General features: G+C 37.3%; 1 protein-coding gene across 1 annotated transcript in view; it reads left to right on the top strand.

The window, feature by feature from the left end:
* LOC120200555 overlaps positions 1 to 21,847 on the top strand; it is an 82,583-nt gene that overhangs the window by 10,098 nt on the left and 50,638 nt on the right. Inside the window, 27 exon segments of the mRNA XM_039201362.1 lie at positions 677 to 936; positions 1,714 to 1,817; positions 2,313 to 2,447; positions 2,551 to 2,601; positions 3,004 to 3,098; positions 3,184 to 3,301; positions 3,892 to 3,993; positions 4,094 to 4,193; positions 4,196 to 4,281; positions 4,365 to 4,525; positions 4,770 to 4,940; positions 5,497 to 5,589; positions 5,688 to 6,009; positions 6,099 to 6,203; positions 6,284 to 6,379; positions 6,792 to 6,859; positions 7,494 to 7,614; positions 7,698 to 7,904; positions 7,980 to 8,183; positions 8,313 to 8,422; positions 15,357 to 15,456; positions 15,580 to 15,678; positions 16,149 to 16,301; positions 16,384 to 16,458; positions 16,551 to 16,994; positions 17,079 to 17,426; positions 17,567 to 17,698. Of these exon segments, the coding sequence (XP_039057293.1) occupies positions 840 to 936; positions 1,714 to 1,817; positions 2,313 to 2,447; positions 2,551 to 2,601; positions 3,004 to 3,098; positions 3,184 to 3,301; positions 3,892 to 3,993; positions 4,094 to 4,193; positions 4,196 to 4,281; positions 4,365 to 4,525; positions 4,770 to 4,940; positions 5,497 to 5,589; positions 5,688 to 6,009; positions 6,099 to 6,203; positions 6,284 to 6,379; positions 6,792 to 6,859; positions 7,494 to 7,614; positions 7,698 to 7,904; positions 7,980 to 8,183; positions 8,313 to 8,422; positions 15,357 to 15,456; positions 15,580 to 15,678; positions 16,149 to 16,301; positions 16,384 to 16,458; positions 16,551 to 16,994; positions 17,079 to 17,426; positions 17,567 to 17,698 (3,897 nt within the window). The 5' untranslated portion in view covers positions 677 to 839.

Raw genomic sequence — 21,847 nt, 5'->3', positions numbered from 1 at the left:
CATAAAATTTTAATATAATCCTTTTAACCCTATACCGCTAGCCTAAAACCCTACCATTATCTTGATTAATTGCTAATTAAGGTGAAGCTTGTTGCTTCATTTTCTATATGAAAATGAAAATTTGTCAAAATAAAAAAAAGAAAAACAAATTTATAATTATTTGATCTTAAAATTTTATTAAACTTGTTATTTTATCATTAAGGTCTCTTTTACCCTAACTTGGCCTCTACCCACGTGTCCATTCACAGCTGAAGACATGTGGTTTCAGGAAAAAACCCCACAGCATCCATTACGATTCACAGAACTTGGCGGACGTCAACAATTTTGCTACGCAAACGTCTTGGGCGCCACCGCCTTTCTCTGAATGGCACAAGAGTAATATCTGAGGAGAATTAGTACCCTCACCATTACCCGAGCTGTAATTACCATATTTTTCTCATCTCATACGTAAACAAACCAATAATCATCCGCCACTGCTTAAAAGCATCAAAGTCAAATCTCATAAGCAGGAGTAACCGATGTCCCGGTCTGTATCTGTAAAACTGTCACGACTCTGTCCATTCTAGTCTACTCCAGTCACCACCTTCCATTCAAAAGGCGCTGGCGTGTTCTTAGAGCAAAACCTTTACTTTTTTTTTTCATTATTATTTTTGGGTAAAACCGCCGTTAGATATAGTTTTAAAGTAACCTGACAGAATGAATGATTCTTTCAAATTTTCTTCCTCTTTTTCTCAAATTTCACAGTGTTTTGCATTTTAAATTCCTTTTTTGTGATCAGTATCTTGTATAGTTCAGATTGAAGATTCCAACAAAGAAAAAAGAAAAAAAGAAGAGGGAAGATGTTGGAGGATCAAGTGGCTTACCTCTTGCAGAGGTATTTGGGGAACTACGTCAGAGGTCTCAATAAAGAAGCTCTTAAGATCAGTGTTTGGCAAGGTCTGTATCATTCGCTTCGCTTTTGCTTTTGTTTGTTTTATCCGTTGCTGTTATTGCGTCTACCGTCGAACTATGTTCACTAGGCTTTTTTGGGTGTTTATGTTGCTTCTATTGTTTTTAAGTATAGTATGAAAGTTTATTCTGGTGATATGATTTATTTGGCTACTTTGGTTGTTTGGGCGGCGCGAATGTAAATAATAGAGAAAGAAAATCGTTCGCGAGTGATTTGGAAATTGAGATCATTTTTAACTAAATATAATTTTATTATTGCTCTACTTTCCGTCTTGCTTAATCTTTCAGTGCGGATGGAAATGTTCATATGAATCTCACAATTCAGTATTGGTTAAGTGATAAACATTGAGTGCTATCTTAGACTGTTAATCTCATTTTATTGCCACCATGATGTCTATTATCTACTAATTATGAGTTCCATTTGATAAAAAAAAACTCTTTTCTACCTAAATGTTTTGAAAAGGGAAAAACCTGAAAAAAATTAGCGGACACTGGGGGAAATATAAGAAAGAATTTGAGATGCTCAATAAACAACATTGAATTGAGGAATTCAGAGCTTTGATGTAACTTAAAGTGAGATTAGATGATATCAAAAAGGTTTTCATATTTGATTGGTGAAGGCAGTATGTACTACGATGTTCAAAACTCACCTTTTTCTTAGTATTTCTAAAAGGAATAGGAATTGTTGTGGTCTTGCTTCAAATAATCCATATGTATTAATATGTTTTCTTGATATCTTCACTTATTTTCTCAAATTTAAAACAGGAGATGTGGAGTTAACAAACATGCAACTGAAGCCCGAGGCACTCAATGCATTAAAACTGCCAGTGAAGGTCAAGGCAGGATTTCTTGGATCAGTTAAACTTAAGGTTTGTGGTGTAGCTATTGTTGTTACAAAGTTTGCTTGTCTTGTGACCCTGCTGTGTGTTCTGAAATTTTTGGATTTACTTGCAGCTGTTTTATAGAATACATAATACAAAATAGAGAGAACAAATTATAATCCTAGTTCCACGAGTGTGAAATTTATGAGGTTCAGAAACTAATGCAATTATGAAGTTTTTGTTAAAGATGGCTGAGATGATGTTGTGAAATGGTGACTGGCTGCTACGCCGGACATGTTTATGATGGAATTGAAGTGTAATATAAGAGAACTTTTAGCATTGCATGCTGATTTTATTTTTGGGTACATGTGAAGAAGTCCGTGTGGGGAGATGAGATTTGAACCTTGGAAGTTAGTCCTCCAAAATGGGGGGAAACGACTTGAGATTGAGTTGTTGATACACTTTTGATTATCATGTATATTTCATTTCTTCTAAAGTCTGTTGCATTATTATAAAGTACCTATGTTGAAATGCCAACTTCAGGTTCCATGGAGTAGGCTTGGTCAGGATCCAGTTTTGGTTTACTTGGATCAAATTTTTCTGTTAGCTGAACCTGCAACTTCAGTTGAAGGTTACAGTGAAGATGCAATCCAAGAAGCTAAGAAAAACCGAGTACAGGTAAGAGCTGGTGAGCAGTGTGTCTGTTGATGTTAACCATGTAAAATGTGGTTGAATATTGAAGATATCTATTTATTAATTTAATCTTTGCTGGTGGTGATAGGAAATGGAAATGATGCTGGTGGAGAGGATGCATCATTTGAAGTCTGAAATGGTATTTTGATGAGATTGCCAATCTAATACTTTTGAAATATTGATTTTCGTTAGCTGGTGGTTGTATGTTCAAACAGTTGTTTTTTTGGACTTTGTTTTACCATTACATAAGCTTTTCGTTTACGATCCATGAGCTTCAATGGGCTTGAGAAGTCTTGGTGTTTACAATTTTTTTCCAATTGTTAGAACCTACTGGTGCTATGAGGTAGGGTAGGCTAAAAGTTATGATTTTCTTCTGTATGCAGAGCTTATCTGTATATCTCTCCGTCTTACTTGATTCTGCACATAGCTTGTGAAATTTTCCAAAATTTATCGTGCACAAGTAAAAAAGTGTTGGTGAATCTTTCCTTCTGATTTTATGTTTGTTAGCTAATCATGATAAAAATCTACGTTGTGTTTGAAGAATAAATCATGGTTGGGATCCCTTATCAGCACAATAATTGGTAACTTGAAGCTCTCCATCTCAAATATTCACATCAGATATGAGGACCTTGAGAGGTAAACTGAAGCTCGATGGTTAATGTCCTATGTTTTAGCAATCCATGTGGAACTTACCGGTGCTTTTTTCTTTTTTACATTTTAGCAATCCTGGCCACCCTTTTGCAGCAGGCCTTACACTGGAGAGACTCTCAGCTGTAACAGTTGATGACAGCGGGAAGGAGACTTTTGTTACTGGTGGTGCACTGGATCATATACAGAAGGTTCCTCTTTTAATGAGATGTCAGACTTGATTTCCCATTATTTTAATCACTTTTGTTTGAAAGAAGTTTGCTGAACATGGATCATTGTAGAAAGAGTTGTCAGCTTGCTCATTATGAATACATTATTTATAATTGTAGAAAAGAAATTTGTTTGTTGCTGGATTGCTCGTTGATGCTGCTCAATTTTAGCAAAATCTATTGTTCATTTACTGTTTCATATGATTTAAAATTCGTTACCATACATAACTATGAGTTACTTGATTCTAGAATTTGCATTTGCCAAATTTTGCTTACTTTTTAGTGTGTTATTACCAGTTAAATTGGCTGTTGGTCGGATCCCCTATACAATTGTTTGATGTTATTGTGCCAACTTTCATGACTATTAATTGCTTCTGGAAAAAGGCATTTTTATTCACCACAATTAGTATCACCACGCCATAATGACCACTGGAACTGTTTTCTGCTCGCTGCTGCTTTTCTGAGACTTTCTCATGCTTTTAATTTCATGCTCCCTCGTATTCCTTTCCTTCTCAATATACTAACTATTATCTTTGATGATTTTTTAATGTTTTTACCCGCCCTGTTTGTAGTCTGTTGAACTGGACCGACTTGCTGTGTATCTAGACTCTGATATATTACCTTGGCATATCTATAAGGCGTGGGAGGATTTGCTTCCTTCTGAGTGGATTCAGGTATTCCTGTCACTCTTTGCATTTAACTCGTACATCCATGTCTTCTCACACAATTCCTCAGTTGTCAAGAAAGATTGTCCTTGTTTCTGTTGAGCTGCAGGTTTTTAGATTTGGTACAAAAGATGGCAGACCAGCTGATTATACTATAGAAGAGCACACCTACATCCTACAACCAGTAACTGGAAATGCAAAGTACTTGAAGCTCGACAAAATGGATCTTCTGACAGTGGAGAGCCTCTCCAAAAAGGAGCAGTGAGCTTGGATGATGTGACCCTTTGCTTGTCAAAGGTTATTTTGTGTGTTTTTACCTTGGAAGTTCTTTATTCTTGAATGTAGGTTTTTTAATGATTTGATTATCTTCTTACATGCAGGATGGATACAGGGATATTCTTAAATTGGCTGAGAACTTCACTGCCTTCAATCAGAGGTTAAAATTTGCTCATTATCGTCCAACCGTCTCTTTGAAGTCGGATCCAAGGTCTTGGTGGAAGTATGCTTATAAAGCTGTTTCTGACCAGATGAAGAAGGCTAGGTACCTGAACAAGTTAACTCTGTTTCTTGGCATCCTAGGTTTTTTTTTTTTGCACATCATCTCATTATGATTAACCTATCACAAATACCTCTAATCTCTCCCAACTTGGAAGTCTTCAATATCAGAACTTTTTTTTAACCAAAGATGGTTCGTGTCTTAACTTTTGGCTTTTGTCTGAACATAGTTTCAGTTAGACAGTTTTTATTTTTGATTTTGCATTGTCTAAGATTGGTTGTTCTGGCAGTGGTAAACTGTCGTGGGAGCAGGTTTTGAGATATACAAGGCTGCAGAAGAAATATATATCCCTATATGCATCCCTGCTTAAATCTGATGTGAATAGGCCAGTAATTGATGACTGTAAAGAGATCGAGGAGCTTGATCGTGGACTTGATATTGAACTTATATTGCAATGGAGGTACTGTATTTTGTTTAAACATCATACTACAAGTCATCAGTGTGACTTTAGTTTGGATCATATAGTTTGTTATAATCTCTGACAACAAAAAATAAAGCTATTTAACTAATATACAATATTTGGCTCATTCCTCCCCTCCTTCGTCAAGAGTATATTTTATGGCCTTGGACTGGTTTGCTCTTGGATTGAACCAAGGGTTTCCCACGCCAGGCTTAACCGTAGCATTTTCTTTTTTAATTGCATAATGAAATTAATCCTACTCCTGTATTATTAGTCTCCTTAGATTATTTTCCTAATTTTTTTAGCTATCCAACGTTAACATATACCAAATGACAATAGATGAAGTGGCTCAATATAGCTAAGGCTAAATGATTGTTGGATAGTATCACTTCATACTCCCTATCTGTAGGCATATGCATTATGCACAAGTATTCTGGGCATGTTATCGACAGTTATGTGCATACTGATTATAATTTTTTAAATATCACTAAACTTTGGGTCCAATGAAGTAGCTTCTCTTTGTTGATGACTTCAATTTTATTCTGGCTTTGTGCAGAATGTTGGCACACAAGTTTGTTAAGCAGTCGATAGAATCAGAAAACTACTTGAAGCAGCAGAAAGCTAAAAAATCATGGTGGTCATTGGGATGGTAAGTGCTTGTGTGAAGAAATATTCTTATAATTTAACAAGTCACCTCTTATGACACTGTAGAATTTACCAACTTCAGTGAATCATTTGCAATTTCAGGGGTAGTCAATCTGTTAAAGATGACAGTGAATCATTCAGTTTTAGTGAAGAGGACTGGGAGCGATTAAACAAAGTTATAGGGTACAAGGAGGATGACGACCATTCAATTATTATTAATGCAAAACCTGATGTTCTTCAGACTTCTTTGGAAATTCACATGAAACATAACGCTTCAAAGCTTCTAGATGGGGCCCATGCATGTCTTGCTGAATTATCATGTGAAGGCCTTGATTGTTCCATTAAGCTCTATCCAGAGACAAAAGTATTTGATGTGAAATTGGGATCGTATCAATTATCTTCTCCCAATGGTCTTCTAGCTGAGGTTTAATTCCTCTTTCGTTCTTCAAAATTGCTTTTCTGTTTGGTTAAGCTTTTGCTCAATGGTAGTGTACTCTATATTTGTTCATGCAGAGTGCAACTACATCTGAATCTTTAGTTGGGGTCTTCTGCTACAAGCCATTTGATGCCAAAGTAGACTGGAGCCTGGTTGCTAAAGCTTCTCCATGTTATGCAACTGTATGAAATTATTCCTTACTCTCATCTCCCACCTCCTTTGGACTGTATGTTGATTTGTTAATTCAATGTCTTTTTGGCAGTATCTAAAGGAATCCATTGATGAAGTTATCAACTTTTTTGAAAGCAATACAGCTGTCAGTCAGACAATTGCAGTGGAAACTGCAACAGCAGTACAGGTTTTGTGATGCTTATGCAATCATTTTAACTCTGTTGTAGAGTACTTTCGTTAGCCCAAATCACTTGAAATGGCTTTATGAGTTTTATATCGTTTAGTGTATCATTGTGTTGGCAGCTCATAATATAGGAAGCTAAACAAACAGTTGTCATATTAATGTGGGTGTATTTACTTTTCTTATGAAATTAATAAGGTGACTAGATGTTCCTGTTTAAAGAGTTCTAAGGAAAATTCTTTAAATAGCTTTACTGTGGAAATTGGGGTTAAAGAGAAATTTGTTTGCATAAATTCTCATGCACTTCCAGTAAAAATTAAGTTCATCATGGTTTGTATGCTCTATTCTTTCAGACAGTTCCTACTAGCATATTACTAATGTTGATTGGTTCTCTAATTTTCCACTAACTGATTATTAGATGACAATTGATGGAGTCAAACGGTCTGCTCAGCAACAAGTGAACAAGGCTTTGAAGGACCATGCTAGGTTTGTTTCTTTAGATTCAAAGTTGCACTAGTGTCTATATTTTTGGTAGTTTGAAAAGAATGATATATCTTGAACGATTGCTGGGGTATTGTTTCTGCTTTGTTTTCTGGATTGTTCTAATATCTGTTGCCGCAGCTGCTTAATATCTGCAATGGAAGGTCTAATATATATAGCTACATAAGTTATGCTTTGTTGATGCCAGAACTATAATTACCTCATGAACTTTTGACCAGAGGCTAATAGAACATACGAAACAGACCTACTGTGAATTTGGAAGCTTCATTTGTTGTCTTGTTCCACTTTGCTTCACTCAGTATTTTTATCATGGATTGATTATTTCTTATATTGTAATCTGTAACTTGAAATTTTTGAAATGACAGATTCAGCTATCTGGTATTGATTTCTTGTCTTTCAATTTTTTTTATCATATTTCAGTGGAATACACTTCTCTTTGTAATTGGCTTTTTGGGACATAGCCTTGACCATGTTTGGCTCTTTTGTGGCTCTTACATATCACGTTTTGTTAATTCCTTTTGATTTATGCAATCAAATATTCATCACATCAACTTCGAGAAGAAATTTGTTTGGGTAAGTTGTTAATATGCAGGAGCATTTATCTTTTACTTGTTTGTAGGTTTCTGCTAGACTTGGATATTGCAGCTCCTAAGATTACGATTCCAACTGAATTTCGACCCAACAACAAGCATTCAACAAAACTTCTTCTTGATTTGGGAAATTTGATCATTCGTTCACAGGTTAAAGAATGAAGATAATCCCCCCATCTTGATTAGTTTATTTGAAATGCATGATTTATATTGAATTCGCTGAATGTTTGCAGGATGACTATGCACGTGCATCTTCTGAGGAGCTGGATTTGTATTTGCAGTTTGATTTGATTTTAAGTGATGTATCTGCTTTTTTGGTTGATGGTGATTACCATTGGAGCCAAACCTCTCTAAATAACTCTGCAACCTTTCATAACGTTGATATTGTTAGTTTCTTGCCTGTTATTGAAAAATGCGGGGTAATCTTGAAACTACAGCAGGTAAAGTTGTATATAATTTCCTGTGAATATTGTTGTTAGATTTTTGTGTGTTTTGAGGTAAATTATTTGTCACAGATTCGTATAGAGAACCCATCATACCCTTCAACAAGACTTGCCGTGCAGTTACCATCATTAGGTTTCCACTTTTCTCCCGCTCGGTACCATAGATTGATGCAAGTAATTAAAATCTTTCAAGAGGAGGACGATGACAGGCCAGATGTCTTTCGTCCTTGGAACCAGGCTGACTTTGAGGGTTGGTTGTTTGTTCTTAGTAGAAAGGTCTCTCTCCTGTTTGTCTCATAGATATGTACACACATGTATGTATACATTGTTTGTTTCTGGTCTGGTTTTATTCTCTTGACATTTCTTTCTCCACCAACCCCCACCCCCTGAATTTTTATGTTATAGGGTGTTGGAAACAGGGAAGCTGTATGGAAGCGGCGATACTTGTGCTTAGTAGGGCCTTTTCTGTATGTACTTGAAAGTCCTGGGTCTAAGTCATACAAGCAATATGTCAGGTTTGTCACCAACTTCTCCAAACTGGTTTTCCCATTACATGATCATCTCATAACTAAAGGTGTGCGTTGAAGTTTAGGTGTACGAAATAGTCAACTAGCATGATCATCAAAGTTAACTGGATATGTGTTTTAGGATTTAGGAGATATGAATGAAGAAGTTACATTTAAGTTAACTAAGATGCATGACCACTTCTTTGAATTTTGAAACTTAGAAGAAGTCTCTCTCTTTTTGAAAGCTTGAAGCTGAGCAAAAGTTTTTTATTTAATTTTAAACTCTTCTTTGGAGATCTTGTAGCTACTGTAAACGGTTGCTTCACTTGTGACTATTACATAGTAAATCATTTTCCCCCTACATTATATTAGAATTCTACTGTGAGAATTGTGGATCATGGACAAAACACCACCTCTTTTTTTTTTGATAGAAGTTAGGCCTCATTAAAACCCCCTTCATATCTTTCATGTTATATCAGTAACATGAAGGACATCGGAAGAGGACAAGAACACCTCTGAATTTTATTACCCTGAAACATAACGTACAACCAATTTGTAGTCATAGGCTTGACATAAAACTTAAAAACATAGAACGACCTGCAGCAGTAAGACCAGGACCTAAAAAACTGGACAAACACAAGAACACAGAAACCTCAACAGAATACTACTTGATCAACCAATACCAGCCTTTGCTAACTCATCCGCTTCCCAATTGGCGGCTCTCAATATATGTCTTGAAATGATGCCCTGTCCTTCCACCTTAGACGCTAAACCTCTAACCAAGTTTTGAAATAGTGGGGTACAGAGGTCAGGATGTTTAATCCACTTCAGAGCTGTGGTGGAGTCCACTTCCAAAACAATCTTCCGACTTAGAGAGAAACCTACTTCTTCGATGAGAGTCAAACCTCTTTTGATCGCCATTAGTTCTGCAAGAATTGGAGGACCACCAATATTTTATGAGAACAAACCCAGTAACAAACCCCTATCATCTCTAATCAAACCACCTATTCCACCTTTATCCCTACCCTTAGCCATTGCTCCATCAACATTGAGTTTAAGGAAGCCTTGTGGAGGATGTACCCACTTAGAAGGAGTAGAACACCCTTTTTTTTATTACCATTCAAATATGCCAGTTTTAGATCCCCAACTAGGGAATCGAAAGGAATATAAACATCCTTAAAATTCACCCCGAACCAAATAGCAGTTCTGTATCTAGCAAGAAAGAACAGCATAGCAGAATCCACCTTTTTTTGAAAAACAATCTCATTTCTGTATTTCCAAACTGACCACAAAACCGCCCTTGGAATGAATTTCCAAATATTAGATCTTGGAACTAAATCATCCCACAAAATCAAAAAGTCCGTCATATTCTTAGGAACCACAAATGAAACATTCCAGTCCCTCAAAAATCTGGACCACAGAAACCAAACCACCTCACAATACAGAAACAAATGTGAAATTGACTCCTCGCACTTCCCACAAATCGGACATAAAAGATGATCAATCCCAACGACACCTCTCTTCAACAGCTCCTCTTTAACTGCTACTCTTTGATGTGCAACTTGCCAAACAAAAGCTTCTACACGAGGAGGTGCAACCCCTGTCCAAACGTGCCTGTCCTAAAAACCCTCTTCTCCATAAATGCCCTCCTCAAAAAATTTTGTGATGCAGGATTTAGCTGAAAAACATCCCTCTCCATTACCTAGCCATATCCAACAATCTTCCTCGAGTAATGAAGGAGATGAGGTGTTTAACAAGGAAATAAGCTGCAACCATTGCTCAACCTCCCAATCCACCAAATTCCTTCTCAATTGTATATCCCAAACCTAACCGGATATACTGTGCAACCTGAATTCTGCCACCTTTCCCATTTTATTTTTTGATAAAGCAAAAAGTATCGGAAACATCTCCTTCAGAGAAACCATACCCAGCCATATATCATTCCAAAACTGCACGGATTTCCCATTACCAGCTCTTAAACACATGTTATTTCTTAAGCAATCCCCAAAATCGTCAGAAGAAAAGAAATTATTAACCACACCTTTCCATATCCAAGAAGCTCTGGCTAAGCAATTGTTCCCAATCATCATAGAATTCGAGTTCAATTATTCACACTACACATCACTATCTTCCACCATGATCTCTTCTCCGAAGCAAATTTCCAAACCCATTTCCCCAATAAAGCCCTGTTCAAAATCAACAAATTCGGAATTCCTTAACCTCCCAATTTCTTTGGCTTACACACCAACTTCCAATTCAACCAATGAATGTTATTTTTTCCTGCTGAGCTTCCCCATAAAAAAGCTGCCATGATCGAGTTTAGCTTGTTGAAAACACTTATTGGTATTCGAAAAATAGATAAGAAGTAAATGGGGATAGAGCACAAAACCGATTTAACCAAAACAACCCTTCCCGCCAGCAATAGGGATTTAGCTTTCCAACCAGATAATGTACTGTAAAACTTCTGCACAACAGGTTCCCATAAAGCAAAAGAGTTCCTCTTGGCCCCCAACAGTAACCCGAGATACTCCGAAGGAAAAGCACCCTTAGAACATCCAATTTCCTTTACCCAAGCATCTAGAACCTCGTCCTCCACGTTCACTCCAAAAATTATGCTCTTAGTTAAGTTAAGCTTCAACCCCACCAACAATTCAAAAATCAACAAAACCCTTCTAACATTCAACAAATCACGAATTGATGCCTTGCTGAAAATTATTAGATCATCCACGAATTGTAAATGTGATAACTTAAAAGAGCTATCAAGAGAACCTAGCTAGAAACCCGAAAACAACCCCTTTTCCACTGCTTTTGCAAACAATAAATGTAACAACTCCCCTCCCAAATTAAACAACATCGGAGATAACGAACAACCCTGCCTTAGTCCTCTTGAAGGTTTAATTCTCTCCGTTGGATTCTCGTTTACTAGGCCTGAAATGGAAGCCGTTGACACACATTTATAAATCCAAGAGCACCATCTAACACCAAACCCCATTTTGCTCATTAATTTCATCAAAATCTCCCAATCCACCGAATCATAAGCTCTCTTAAAATCCACCTTGAAAACGACTCCCTTCAATCCTTTCTTCCTCCAGTAGTCAATACTTTCATTTGCAATAAAAGAGCAGTCCATAATGTGTGTCCCCGGGATAAAAGCAAATTGGGAGGGACTTATAACTTCGTTAATGCATAGGCTTAACCTCCTTGCTAGAACCTTAGATAGGATCATATAAAACCCCCCAACAAGGCTAATAGGCCTAAAATCTTCTAATGCCTCCGGATTCACCTTTTTAGGATTAAGGGAAATGTAAGAGTGATTAACTCCTCATCCCATTCCTTCCCCTCATAAAAATCCTTAAAAAACAGCAGCGTTACTTGTTTCAAAATAGTCCAGAATTTCTTAAAAAACCCTAAGTTTAACCCATCAGGTCCAGGCGATTTGTTGATGTCCGAATTGGCAATTACATCCCAAATTTCCTCTTCAGAAAATGGCTTTTCAAGAGCCAAACTATGATCAGTCGAAAGATTTAGAAAATCCAATTCCAACTCTTCGGCCTCCAGAGTATTTTTTTGTGTGAATAGATCCTTATAGAAATCCACCACTGATGCTTTTATCCTACTAGGATCTGAGATGATTTCATTCCCCAATTTGAGGGACTTAATACCATTCCTCCTACCTCTGCCTCCTGCACATTGATGGAAAAACCTTGTATTCTTATCCCCTTCCAAACTCCACTTCACTCTCGATTTTTGAAACCAGGTAGACTCTTCAAATTTATAAAGGTCCCACAATTGTTTTTTTGCCTCTACTAGTTGCTTCATAGACACCCCAGGTAAGTCTTGTTGCAAATCAATCTCTCACTTCTGAATTTCTTTTTCCAAACTGTTAATTTTTCCAAGAAATTCTAAGTAGCCCTTATTTGAACAACTCTTAACAGCTTTCTGTACCCCTTTTAGGTCGCTGGAAAATGGAATTTTCTTGTCTGTTTTACACCACTTGAGTAGTTCGGCCTCCATCATATTACCAAACCTTCTTCCTTCATGACATAGTTGAACAACTTGAAAGGTTTAGGACCCCAATTCCAACCCCTATTTTCCAGCAAAATCAAATTATGATCCGAAATAGACCTTGGTAGAAGACTTTGGGAAATCAATGGAAAAAGTTACAGAAAATTCTGAACCAGAAGAAATCGATCCAATCTCACATAAGTTGGGACATCCTTATTATTACACCATGTAAATCTTCCTCCAGCCAAAGGTAAATTAACCAGATTAGCACTGTTCACAAAATGTCTAAAAACATTCATTGAGACCAAATTAACTTCACCACCAGCTTTCTCTTCCAGTGACAGAAAAGCATTAAAATCCCCTCCAAGACACACTGGGCAGTCTGCATTTTTCAGGAATGAAAGCAACTCCCCAAAAAACCGCTCTTTTTCAAAATCCACACTCGGGCCATACACATTAATAAACCAACAAGGTCTAGAGGACTCTTCAATAATTCCTCTTACTGCCAAAAATCTGCTGTGAATTACCTCTTCCTGAACAACACAATCATTTTCATTCCACAAAGTAATTAAGCCTCCAGCAAAACCTTCAGCTGAAGATACTGCCGAACCAGGAAGAAATTTGCCTCCCAATTTTCTCAATAATGAAGGACTCACTGATTCCAATTTCGATTCTTGGATAAAAACTATTGATGGCTTCTTTTCTTCAACACACCTCATTACCGCTCTAGCTTTAACCCTCCTACCTAGACCTCGAATATTCCAAGACAAAATTTTCCAATTAGACATCTATATCTTACTGAATAACCTTCAATCCCAAACCCCTTAATTACTCCCATTTCCTTCTCTCTCCCTAACCAAAGAACCTGTTTTTTCCAAAAAGTTTTGTTTTCCCCCTCTAAATTTAACCCCCAACAGTTTGCTAACATTCCAACACTCAAGAGCCTCCACCCCTCCAGCAGGCTCCCTGGAATAAATAAAATCTGAACTTACATCGACACAGCTCTTAGCTCCCCCCTCCTAGATCTCGAATAAACCCGATTACATGAGCCTCTTCTCACTTTACTTCCAACCTCACTCTTTCCATTAGTAATTTGCAAAGAACCGATACAGACCCACACTGAAGAGAGGCCCGAGACTGCTCTTCAATGTAATCTACTGTGGGAATATGACCCCCACAATATTTCCTGCCATTCTCTTTATTCTGCTCATCCAATACTTGTCTAGGCAGGCCTTCCCAAAGCCCATTATCAAATTTCACAATAGCATACTCACGGGGAACATCCCCCATGTGCTTCCTAGTTTCTCTCTCTTCCTTGGTGCTTTTAGAATTTTCCTGCAGTAAGGAGACAGCTCGTGCAACATTCGCACGCTTGCACAAGTCAACCGAAACAGCTTTATTTGAATTTGAGCAAAAATTCAAACTCCCCTCGATTTCTGTGTTTTTGCCTTGCTGGGATCCTTGAACCCATTCCTGTACCCTATTTTGGGAATCTGACACCTCCTGAGTACCCACGTGCTCATCCTGCTGTAACTGAACAACCCCTTTGCTCTAATCGGAGGAGCTCTCCTCCCATGGATCCTCTGAAATAGCATCTTCAACCATATCTGATAACTCAGGAAAATAATTTTCAGCACATTCAACCTTAATCTTAATCAAGAACTGCCTCCCTAACGAATTGATGATAATATGTTCAAGAATTTCAAATGGACTGGCCACCCTGAGAAGCATCTGAGCCACTCTGCAGTCCACTCTATGAGCAGTTTCATCTTGAATCTTCACTAGCTTTCCCCATCTGGATGCCAAACTAGTAAAGAAAGGAACCAACCAGCAATTTAATGGAACTCCAACCATGGAGATCGCACAATAAGGCAGGGGAATACCTCCCTCATCCAGAACAGGTTCCAATCTTTCAAACCAGAAAGACAAAGCTTCCCATTTTTCTTCCATCACCATCCTTCTCTCCTCCACAGTTTGGAAAATTACCAAACAAACATTTTTTTGCAAATCCCCACTTAACTACCTTTGCATTGATGCCGTCATTCCTTAAAGCTTTCTGCAAAAACTCCACTTCAAAAATTGCTTTACATATACCCGTAAGTGATGATTTCAACCAAGCCCTCTCCTCCATCGGAATAAAGACTTCCATAGGATTTTCCATCTCCTTTTTTCGATGTCTACCCACTTGAACACCCACAGGATCTTTGCTCTCCCCAACCACCGTATCTTTATAGGTTCTCCCATCATGGAACCTATTCAACATTTCCATCTTCCTTACCCCATCAGCTGGAGAAGACAACCTTCCATGCTTAGCCCCTCCTTTGTCATTGTTATTTGAACCCTCAACCCTTCCTTCAATCTGCTTCCTCACCCCAGAAAGTTTCTCATATTTCGCTACTGTCACAGAAATCCTCCTTCCATCGATCGTGACATTGTTCATCTTTTCCACTGCATTGCATAGATCCGCCTTGCTTGCGAAATGGACAAACTCAAACGTACTAACCTTATAATTCGGTCTGTTGTTAATAAATGGAATGAACACCCTAATGACTTTTCCATAATGACTAAAACAATCCCATAAAGCACTACGACACACTCTCCTACTAAGATTATTAACGAAAGCCGACCAAGAATCTCCCCCCTTGTATTTCGAAAACTCTCTCTCTCTCTCTCTCCATCGGTTGTTCGTTCGTGAAAATCCTTAAATTTAAAACACCACCTCTTGTAATCATCTTGGAGGATTATGAATTTGAAGAGGATGGATATTTTCAAACTTGGCTGGAAGCACACAAAAAAAGTTGCATTTTTTTTATGGCTAAAGTTTTCAAGGACTTCTTGCATGTTCAGAGTTGCATCAGCTAGTTTACTTCATGCTTCATGTGGGTTTTTTATTTGTATTTCTATTCTATGTTTATGCCCTGTTTTACTTGCTCTGTAGCTTGAGAGGAAAACAGGCGTATCTAGTTCCGGCAGAGTTGGCTGGTAATATGGAATCTGTATTGGCTGTTTGTGATGCCACACTGTCAAATAGCAAGGCTGTAAGAGCATTTCAGTTATTAAAACACTATCTTCTATGAAATTCAGTGAGATTGTACATTAAATTTTGATTCTTGCTCAAACCCCCCCGAATATTGCTTTATCTGTGTAATTTTTCTTACTAGGTGGTGGAAGATGTGAATGCACTAATATTACAGTTTGATAATGATGATTCAAGGAAAACATGGCAAAGCCGCCTGCAAGGAGCTATATATCATTCATCAGTAGGTCTTTTGCTCCTGGTCTTGTCTGAAAAGATAGAATAACAGAAGCAGAATGATAGAAAATTTAGTCTCTTGGTAACTTGAATCTTTAATAGATATGAACTTCACAAAGTCTTGCAATACATAGAGATATAAAAAGGCAATTAGTTGGAGTAGGATCCTAAAATCTTACCATTAGGAGAAAAATGATTCGTACAAAATAAATCTACCAAAATAATTCTCCATTTGCACATAAAAATAGCTGGAATTTTGAAGTCCTACATACTAGTAATGAAATTGGAAATGTTGAAGTGATAAAGTTTCTATTAGCACACTTGCATCACATTCTTTCAGGATAATGCTCTATAAAATCAAGGGGCATAATCTTAAAAGGCATGAAAGTTTTAATTAAGCAGGAAGCATTTTATGTGATTCACATGATATTTCTGATTCAAAGAAAGAAATTACTCTAAATAATAATCTCTCTGCAGGCTTCTGCACCTTTTACTATCTCTGAAACTTCATCAGACTCGGAAACAGAACCCAATGAGAAGCATGATGCATTTGATTTGCCGATGATAGAAAGTGTTTTTATAACTGGTGTTCTTGATGAGCTTAAGATCAGTATTAGTTATAATCATCAGGTAAGCCTGGACTGTTTTGTCATGAAATTAAACTAAATTTGAACTGCTTAGGAAATTTTATTTACTTGTCCATCGTTTCTAGCATGAGCGGAGCTTCAATAAGGTGCTTCTTGCTGAAGAGCATCCACTATTTGAATTTCGAGCAACAGGTGGTCAAGTAAGTTTAGCATTATCTTGTTTATGATAGTTCATATTTCAATTTGTTTTGATACTTTTTGATCTTATAATTTTTTACCTCTTTCAAAACAGGTTGAGCTTTCAATAAAAGGGAGTGATATTTTTATTGGCACTGTTCTGAAATCTTTGGAAATTGAAGATTTGATTTGCTGCAGTACTGTGTCGAAGCCTTGCTACTTGGCAAGATCTTTTATACGAAGTGCAGATGTACATTCAGTATTGGACGATGGTGGGATTGAGTTGTTCCCAAGTGAAGGAGATGAAAAATTTTATGAAGCCCCTGAAGATTTGATTGATTCTGCTGAGTGCACAACATCCACACCTAGAAAATCATCTGAGTTAGTTAGTTTGCAAAAATTTCAGAGTTTTAGTCGAGTAACTGGTTTACTCCCTGATGATGAACTTCTTCTGGGAAGGGAGGATGTTGAACTAATTGATACATTAAACAGTTTTGTAAAAGCACAAATTGTTATTTATGACCAGAACTCTCCTCTGTACAACAATGTCGACATGAAGGTAGGTTCTCTCAGTTTGAATCTTTCTCAGCCTCATTATCTTGGTCTTCTATATTTCATTGGAGTAATAACATGCTGTTTTCAGGTCACTGTGACTCTGGCTACTTTGTCATTTTTCTGTCGTAGACCAACAATCCTTGCCATTATGGAATTTGCTAATGCTGTTACTATTGAGGATGATAGCTGCGAGTCTATTAGTGATAATTCTTCTGCAGTTGGTGTGAAACATGATATTTCCAGTGAAGATCCTACTGACAATCCACAGTCAACCAGGGTGGAGGAGCCTGTGGTCAAAGGTCTGCTAGGAAAAGGAAAATCCAGAATTATTTTCAACTTAACATTAAATATGGCTCATGCTCAGATTTTGTTGATGAATGAAAATGAAACTAAGTTCGCTACTTTGTCGCAAGAAAATCTGCTTACTGATATAAAGGTCTGCCCTACCCTGTTCTGCACTTTGCTGAATTTCTCTTAGTTTTCATTGTTAATTTCCTCCCCCTTTCTCATCTGCACCTCTTCCCCCCCTTTTAATGTTCACAGTTTTAATGTTCAAAAGTTTTCTTTTGTTTAAAGGTGTTCCCATCCTCTTTTAGTATAAACGCAGCATTAGGAAATTTGCGAATAAGTGATGACAGCCTCCCTGGCAATCATATGTACTTCTGGATCTGTGATATGAGAGATCCTGGAGGCACTTCATTTGTCGAGGTATTTAATTTTATCATCTTTTACTAACCCTGAAAAGAAAATTCTTTATTTGTTGTATTGTGGATTTGTTTCTCAAGTTTGCTACAGGATCCTTTGTCTTTTCAATTGTAACTGGTTTCATGTTTTTTTAAAAATAAAGTGGGGTCTCGTTCCTAAACAACAAAAACACAAACAATTGTACTTTTCATTTTTACTCGTTGGTGTATGTCTTTTTTTTTATAGGAATAGGAGGTCTCATTAAAAACCTCCCTCTTAGTTGACTCTTGTGAAAGAGGCAACTAGCGGAAGGAGGAAAAGAGTACCTCATCTTATTAATAAACCATAATTACATAAGATTACAGCTTACATAATAAACTGCCCGAAATAAAATACAAACCAAAACAACCATAAAGCTCTAAACCTCAACCTATCCCTCCTTAGCTAACTTGTCTTCCTCCCAATTGCATCTCCTAGGAATCCATCTAACAATAATACCCCTAGCAGAAACTAAGGCCCCAATTTCCCCAACCAAAGTATAGAAAAATGTAGGGACAGAAAATGGCATCAAAATCCAATCAACTGCTGTTTTACAGTCACTCTCTAGGATTAGTCTTCCCTTTAAAGCCCATTTAGAAGAAAGGAATAAACCAATTCCTTGTTTAATAGCTTTCAGCTCAGCTAACAAAGGAGGACCAGGTCCCACCACAATAGAAAATGTTTTTAAAGTAGAACATTTCGAATCTTTCAAGACTCCTCTAATTCCACCCTGCTGCCCATCACCTCTTACCGCTCCATCAATATTGAACTTAAAGAAATCATTAGGAGGCAGAGACCAATAAAGAACCTTCTTCTTTTTATAGGATTTAATAGGTAATCTGTCTGCAAGCGTTGGATCCCCTACTAGTAGGTCAACCTGAATATTAACTTGAGGGAATTTCGCTAAAAACCATTTAGCCAACCTAAACCTGGAAATGAAGAGCAAAGATGAAGTGTCTAGATTCTAGTTTTCAAACACCACTGAATTCCTAGCTTTCCATAAAGACCATAGAACAACACCTGGAATAAACTTCCAAATAGTAGAGCACTCCCTTAGATAAGACCAAGAACAAAGTAGGGAAGAAGGATCTTGGGGCATAACTGAAGAGATATCCCAAAACCTTAGAAATCTATACCACAACTCCTATGCAACCGAGCAAGAAATAAACAGATGTTGAATTGTTTCCTCATATTTGTGACAAAAAGGACACATAACATCTTCTATATTAACCCCTCTTTTCTTCAATTTCACTCTAACCGCCTCTTCCACTGAAAAGAACCTCCAGTTCTGCTCGAAATAGTTATTCTACAAGATTTTACCGAAAACAAACCATCCCCTTTCCCCGACCACACCAGAAAATCATCCACAGATTCATTCAGGGCTATGTTCTCAATCAAAAGCATTGAGGAAATCCACTGTTCCAATTCCCAGTCACAAAGATTTCTCCTTAGCTGAATGTTCCAAACCCAACCATTATTTTCAAATCCACCAAATTCAGCCACTTTTCCCCTTTTGTTAGTCGACAGAGCAAAAATCCTAGGGAATTGAATCTTTAAAGAAGATCCATTAACCCAAATATCATTCCAAAACTCAATTGACCTACCGTTTCCCACTTGGATCTTCGAATTGGACCTCAAACACTTCCCTATCTCATCCTTTTTCTCGTAGTTACTCAGAATACCTCTCCATACCCAAGAATCTTGAGGAGAAACAGCCTTGCCTATAGACAGAGATAACTTACTAACATTATGCGTACAACAAATCAATTTTTTCCATTGAGAGTCTTTCTCATTTGCATACTTCCAAACCCATTTCCCAAGCAAAACTCTATTAACCAAACTCAAGTCCAAGACTCCTAAGCCTCCTTCTTCCAATGGTTGACATACCGTACTCCAATTCACCCAATGAACCCTTTTCTTGTCTGATTCTTCTCCCCAAAGAAATCTTGCCATTACTGAGTTTAGTTTCTGATTTACCTTAAACGGAATTTTGAAAATAGAGAGGTAGAAAATAGGTAATGAAGACAACACCGATTTTACCAACACCAATCATCCAACCATCGATAAAGAGGCAGCTTTCCAACCTGCTAATCTGATGTAAACTTTCTGTAATACTGGCTCCCACAATAGCTCTGAATTTTTCTTTTCTCCTATCGGTAGACCTAGATAAGTCATAGGAAAAGATCCCACCCCACAACCTGCTTCCAGTGCAAATTCTTTCAAACTGTCCTCTGCCATATTAACACCAAACAGTTTACTCTTGGACAGATTAAGGTGTAGCCCTGAAATTAAACTAAACACCCTCAAAACTCTCTTTATATTAAGGATTTGTGTTGAGGAGTCTCTGCAGAATAAGATTAAATCATCTGCAAACTGGAGATGTGTCAAATTAAAAAGATTCTCTTCCTTACCAATACTGAACCCTTCGAAAAGACCAAGAGCAGCAGCCTTACTCAATAAATTTAAGAGCTCACCAACAATATTAAACAGAAGAGGTGATAAACTACAACCTTGTCTCAACCCTTTGTCCATATGAAATTCTTCTGTAGGAGATCCATTAACTAGAACCGATATTGAAGCAGAAGAGATACAATAATCAATCCAAGAAATCCATTTGTCCCCAAAACCCATTACCTTCAATAATCTCAAAATAATTGGCCATTCCACTGAGTCATAGGATCTACGAAAATCCACTTTGAAAACAACTCCTTTCCTTTTTTCCTCCAATAATCTATAGATTCATTGGCCATAAAAGTACAATCAAGTAGCTGCCTACCTGGAATAAAGGCGAACTGCGATGGGCTGATCAAATCTTTAATAACAGAAACCAATCTCCTCGATAAGATTCTGGAGATAATTTTGTACAGACTGCCAACAAGACTTATTGGTCTGTAATCTTTTTTTTTTGATAGGAATAGGATGCCTCATTAAAAACCTCCCTCTAAGAAGTCCACTGCCCTAAGGCAAGGACCCTCTAGTGGAAGGAGGAAAAGAGTACATCAATTTATTAATGATAATACAATTACATAAAATTTAAAAACACTCCTACAAAAATACATAAGGCTTGATACACTCCTGCAAGACCTCCCCTCAAAAACATACAAACCAACTAAAAGCAGTACAATCAGCCAATCCCCTCCTTCGCTAGCTTGTCCGCCTCACAATTACAACACCTAGGAATCCACCTGATAATGAACTGATTTCCAGAAACAGCAGACGCAATCTCCTTCATAAAATTAGACAAGTAAATAGGGACTGAACTCTGATCTTTAATCCAATCCACTGCTGTCTTTGAATCACTTTCAATAATGAGCCTACCCTTCGAAGCCCATACAGATGAAACAAAGATGTCAATGCCTTTCTTGATAGCCTTCAATTCTGCTAGGATAGGAGTATTAGGACCTGCATTTACTGAAAATGAAGACAAAACAACCCGATTCCAGTCCCTTAGAATTCCCCCAATACCTGCCACCATCCCCACACTACTCACGCCCCGTCCACATTCATCTTAAAGAAATCCTGTAACACCCCCAACCCGTATCCGACCCGGATACGAGTCCGAAGTGTCACATTGACTTTTCAAACCTTGACTCTTAAGAAAAATCCCGGGAAATTTAAAACTTTATTTAAAACAAAATACAGACTTTATCAGAGTGCTCGTACTTAATAACTTATTACATGCCAACACTTTATACATAACCAAAAACATACTTTATCCAATATTTCTGATCTGATCTTTTGGTAAGGAAAACTGACCTGTCTTGCTCCGCATCCCTCCTTACTTTTCTCGAAACCTACGTGTGAAACAATCACACGCTAAGTCGAAGACTTAGTGAGGCATAACCACTTATAATGCACTTTAAAACATATATTGATACATGCATGTTCTGTTCTATCATGTTATAGAAATTCCAGGCATTTTTCATATCGTATAGAATCATATCAGATTAATCGCAGTAAATACATACATACACATAATTCATCATTCACATGTTATCACATAATCACATACTTTTTCAATCAAACACTATACACACAACATCATATCCTTTCTATAGCATTTATCATACCACTAACTTATATTTGTTCATATCTCTGGATTAGCCCATGTACATATGTGAGAACTATCGATAT

The sequence above is a fragment of the Hibiscus syriacus genome, unplaced genomic scaffold (genome assembly GCF_006381635.1).
Source record: "Hibiscus syriacus cultivar Baekdansim isolate YM2019G1 unplaced genomic scaffold, ASM638163v2 tig00006172_pilon, whole genome shotgun sequence".
NCBI classification, from domain to species: Eukaryota; Viridiplantae; Streptophyta; class Magnoliopsida; order Malvales; family Malvaceae; genus Hibiscus; species Hibiscus syriacus.
This window is presented reverse-complemented; position numbering and strand designations above follow the sequence as displayed.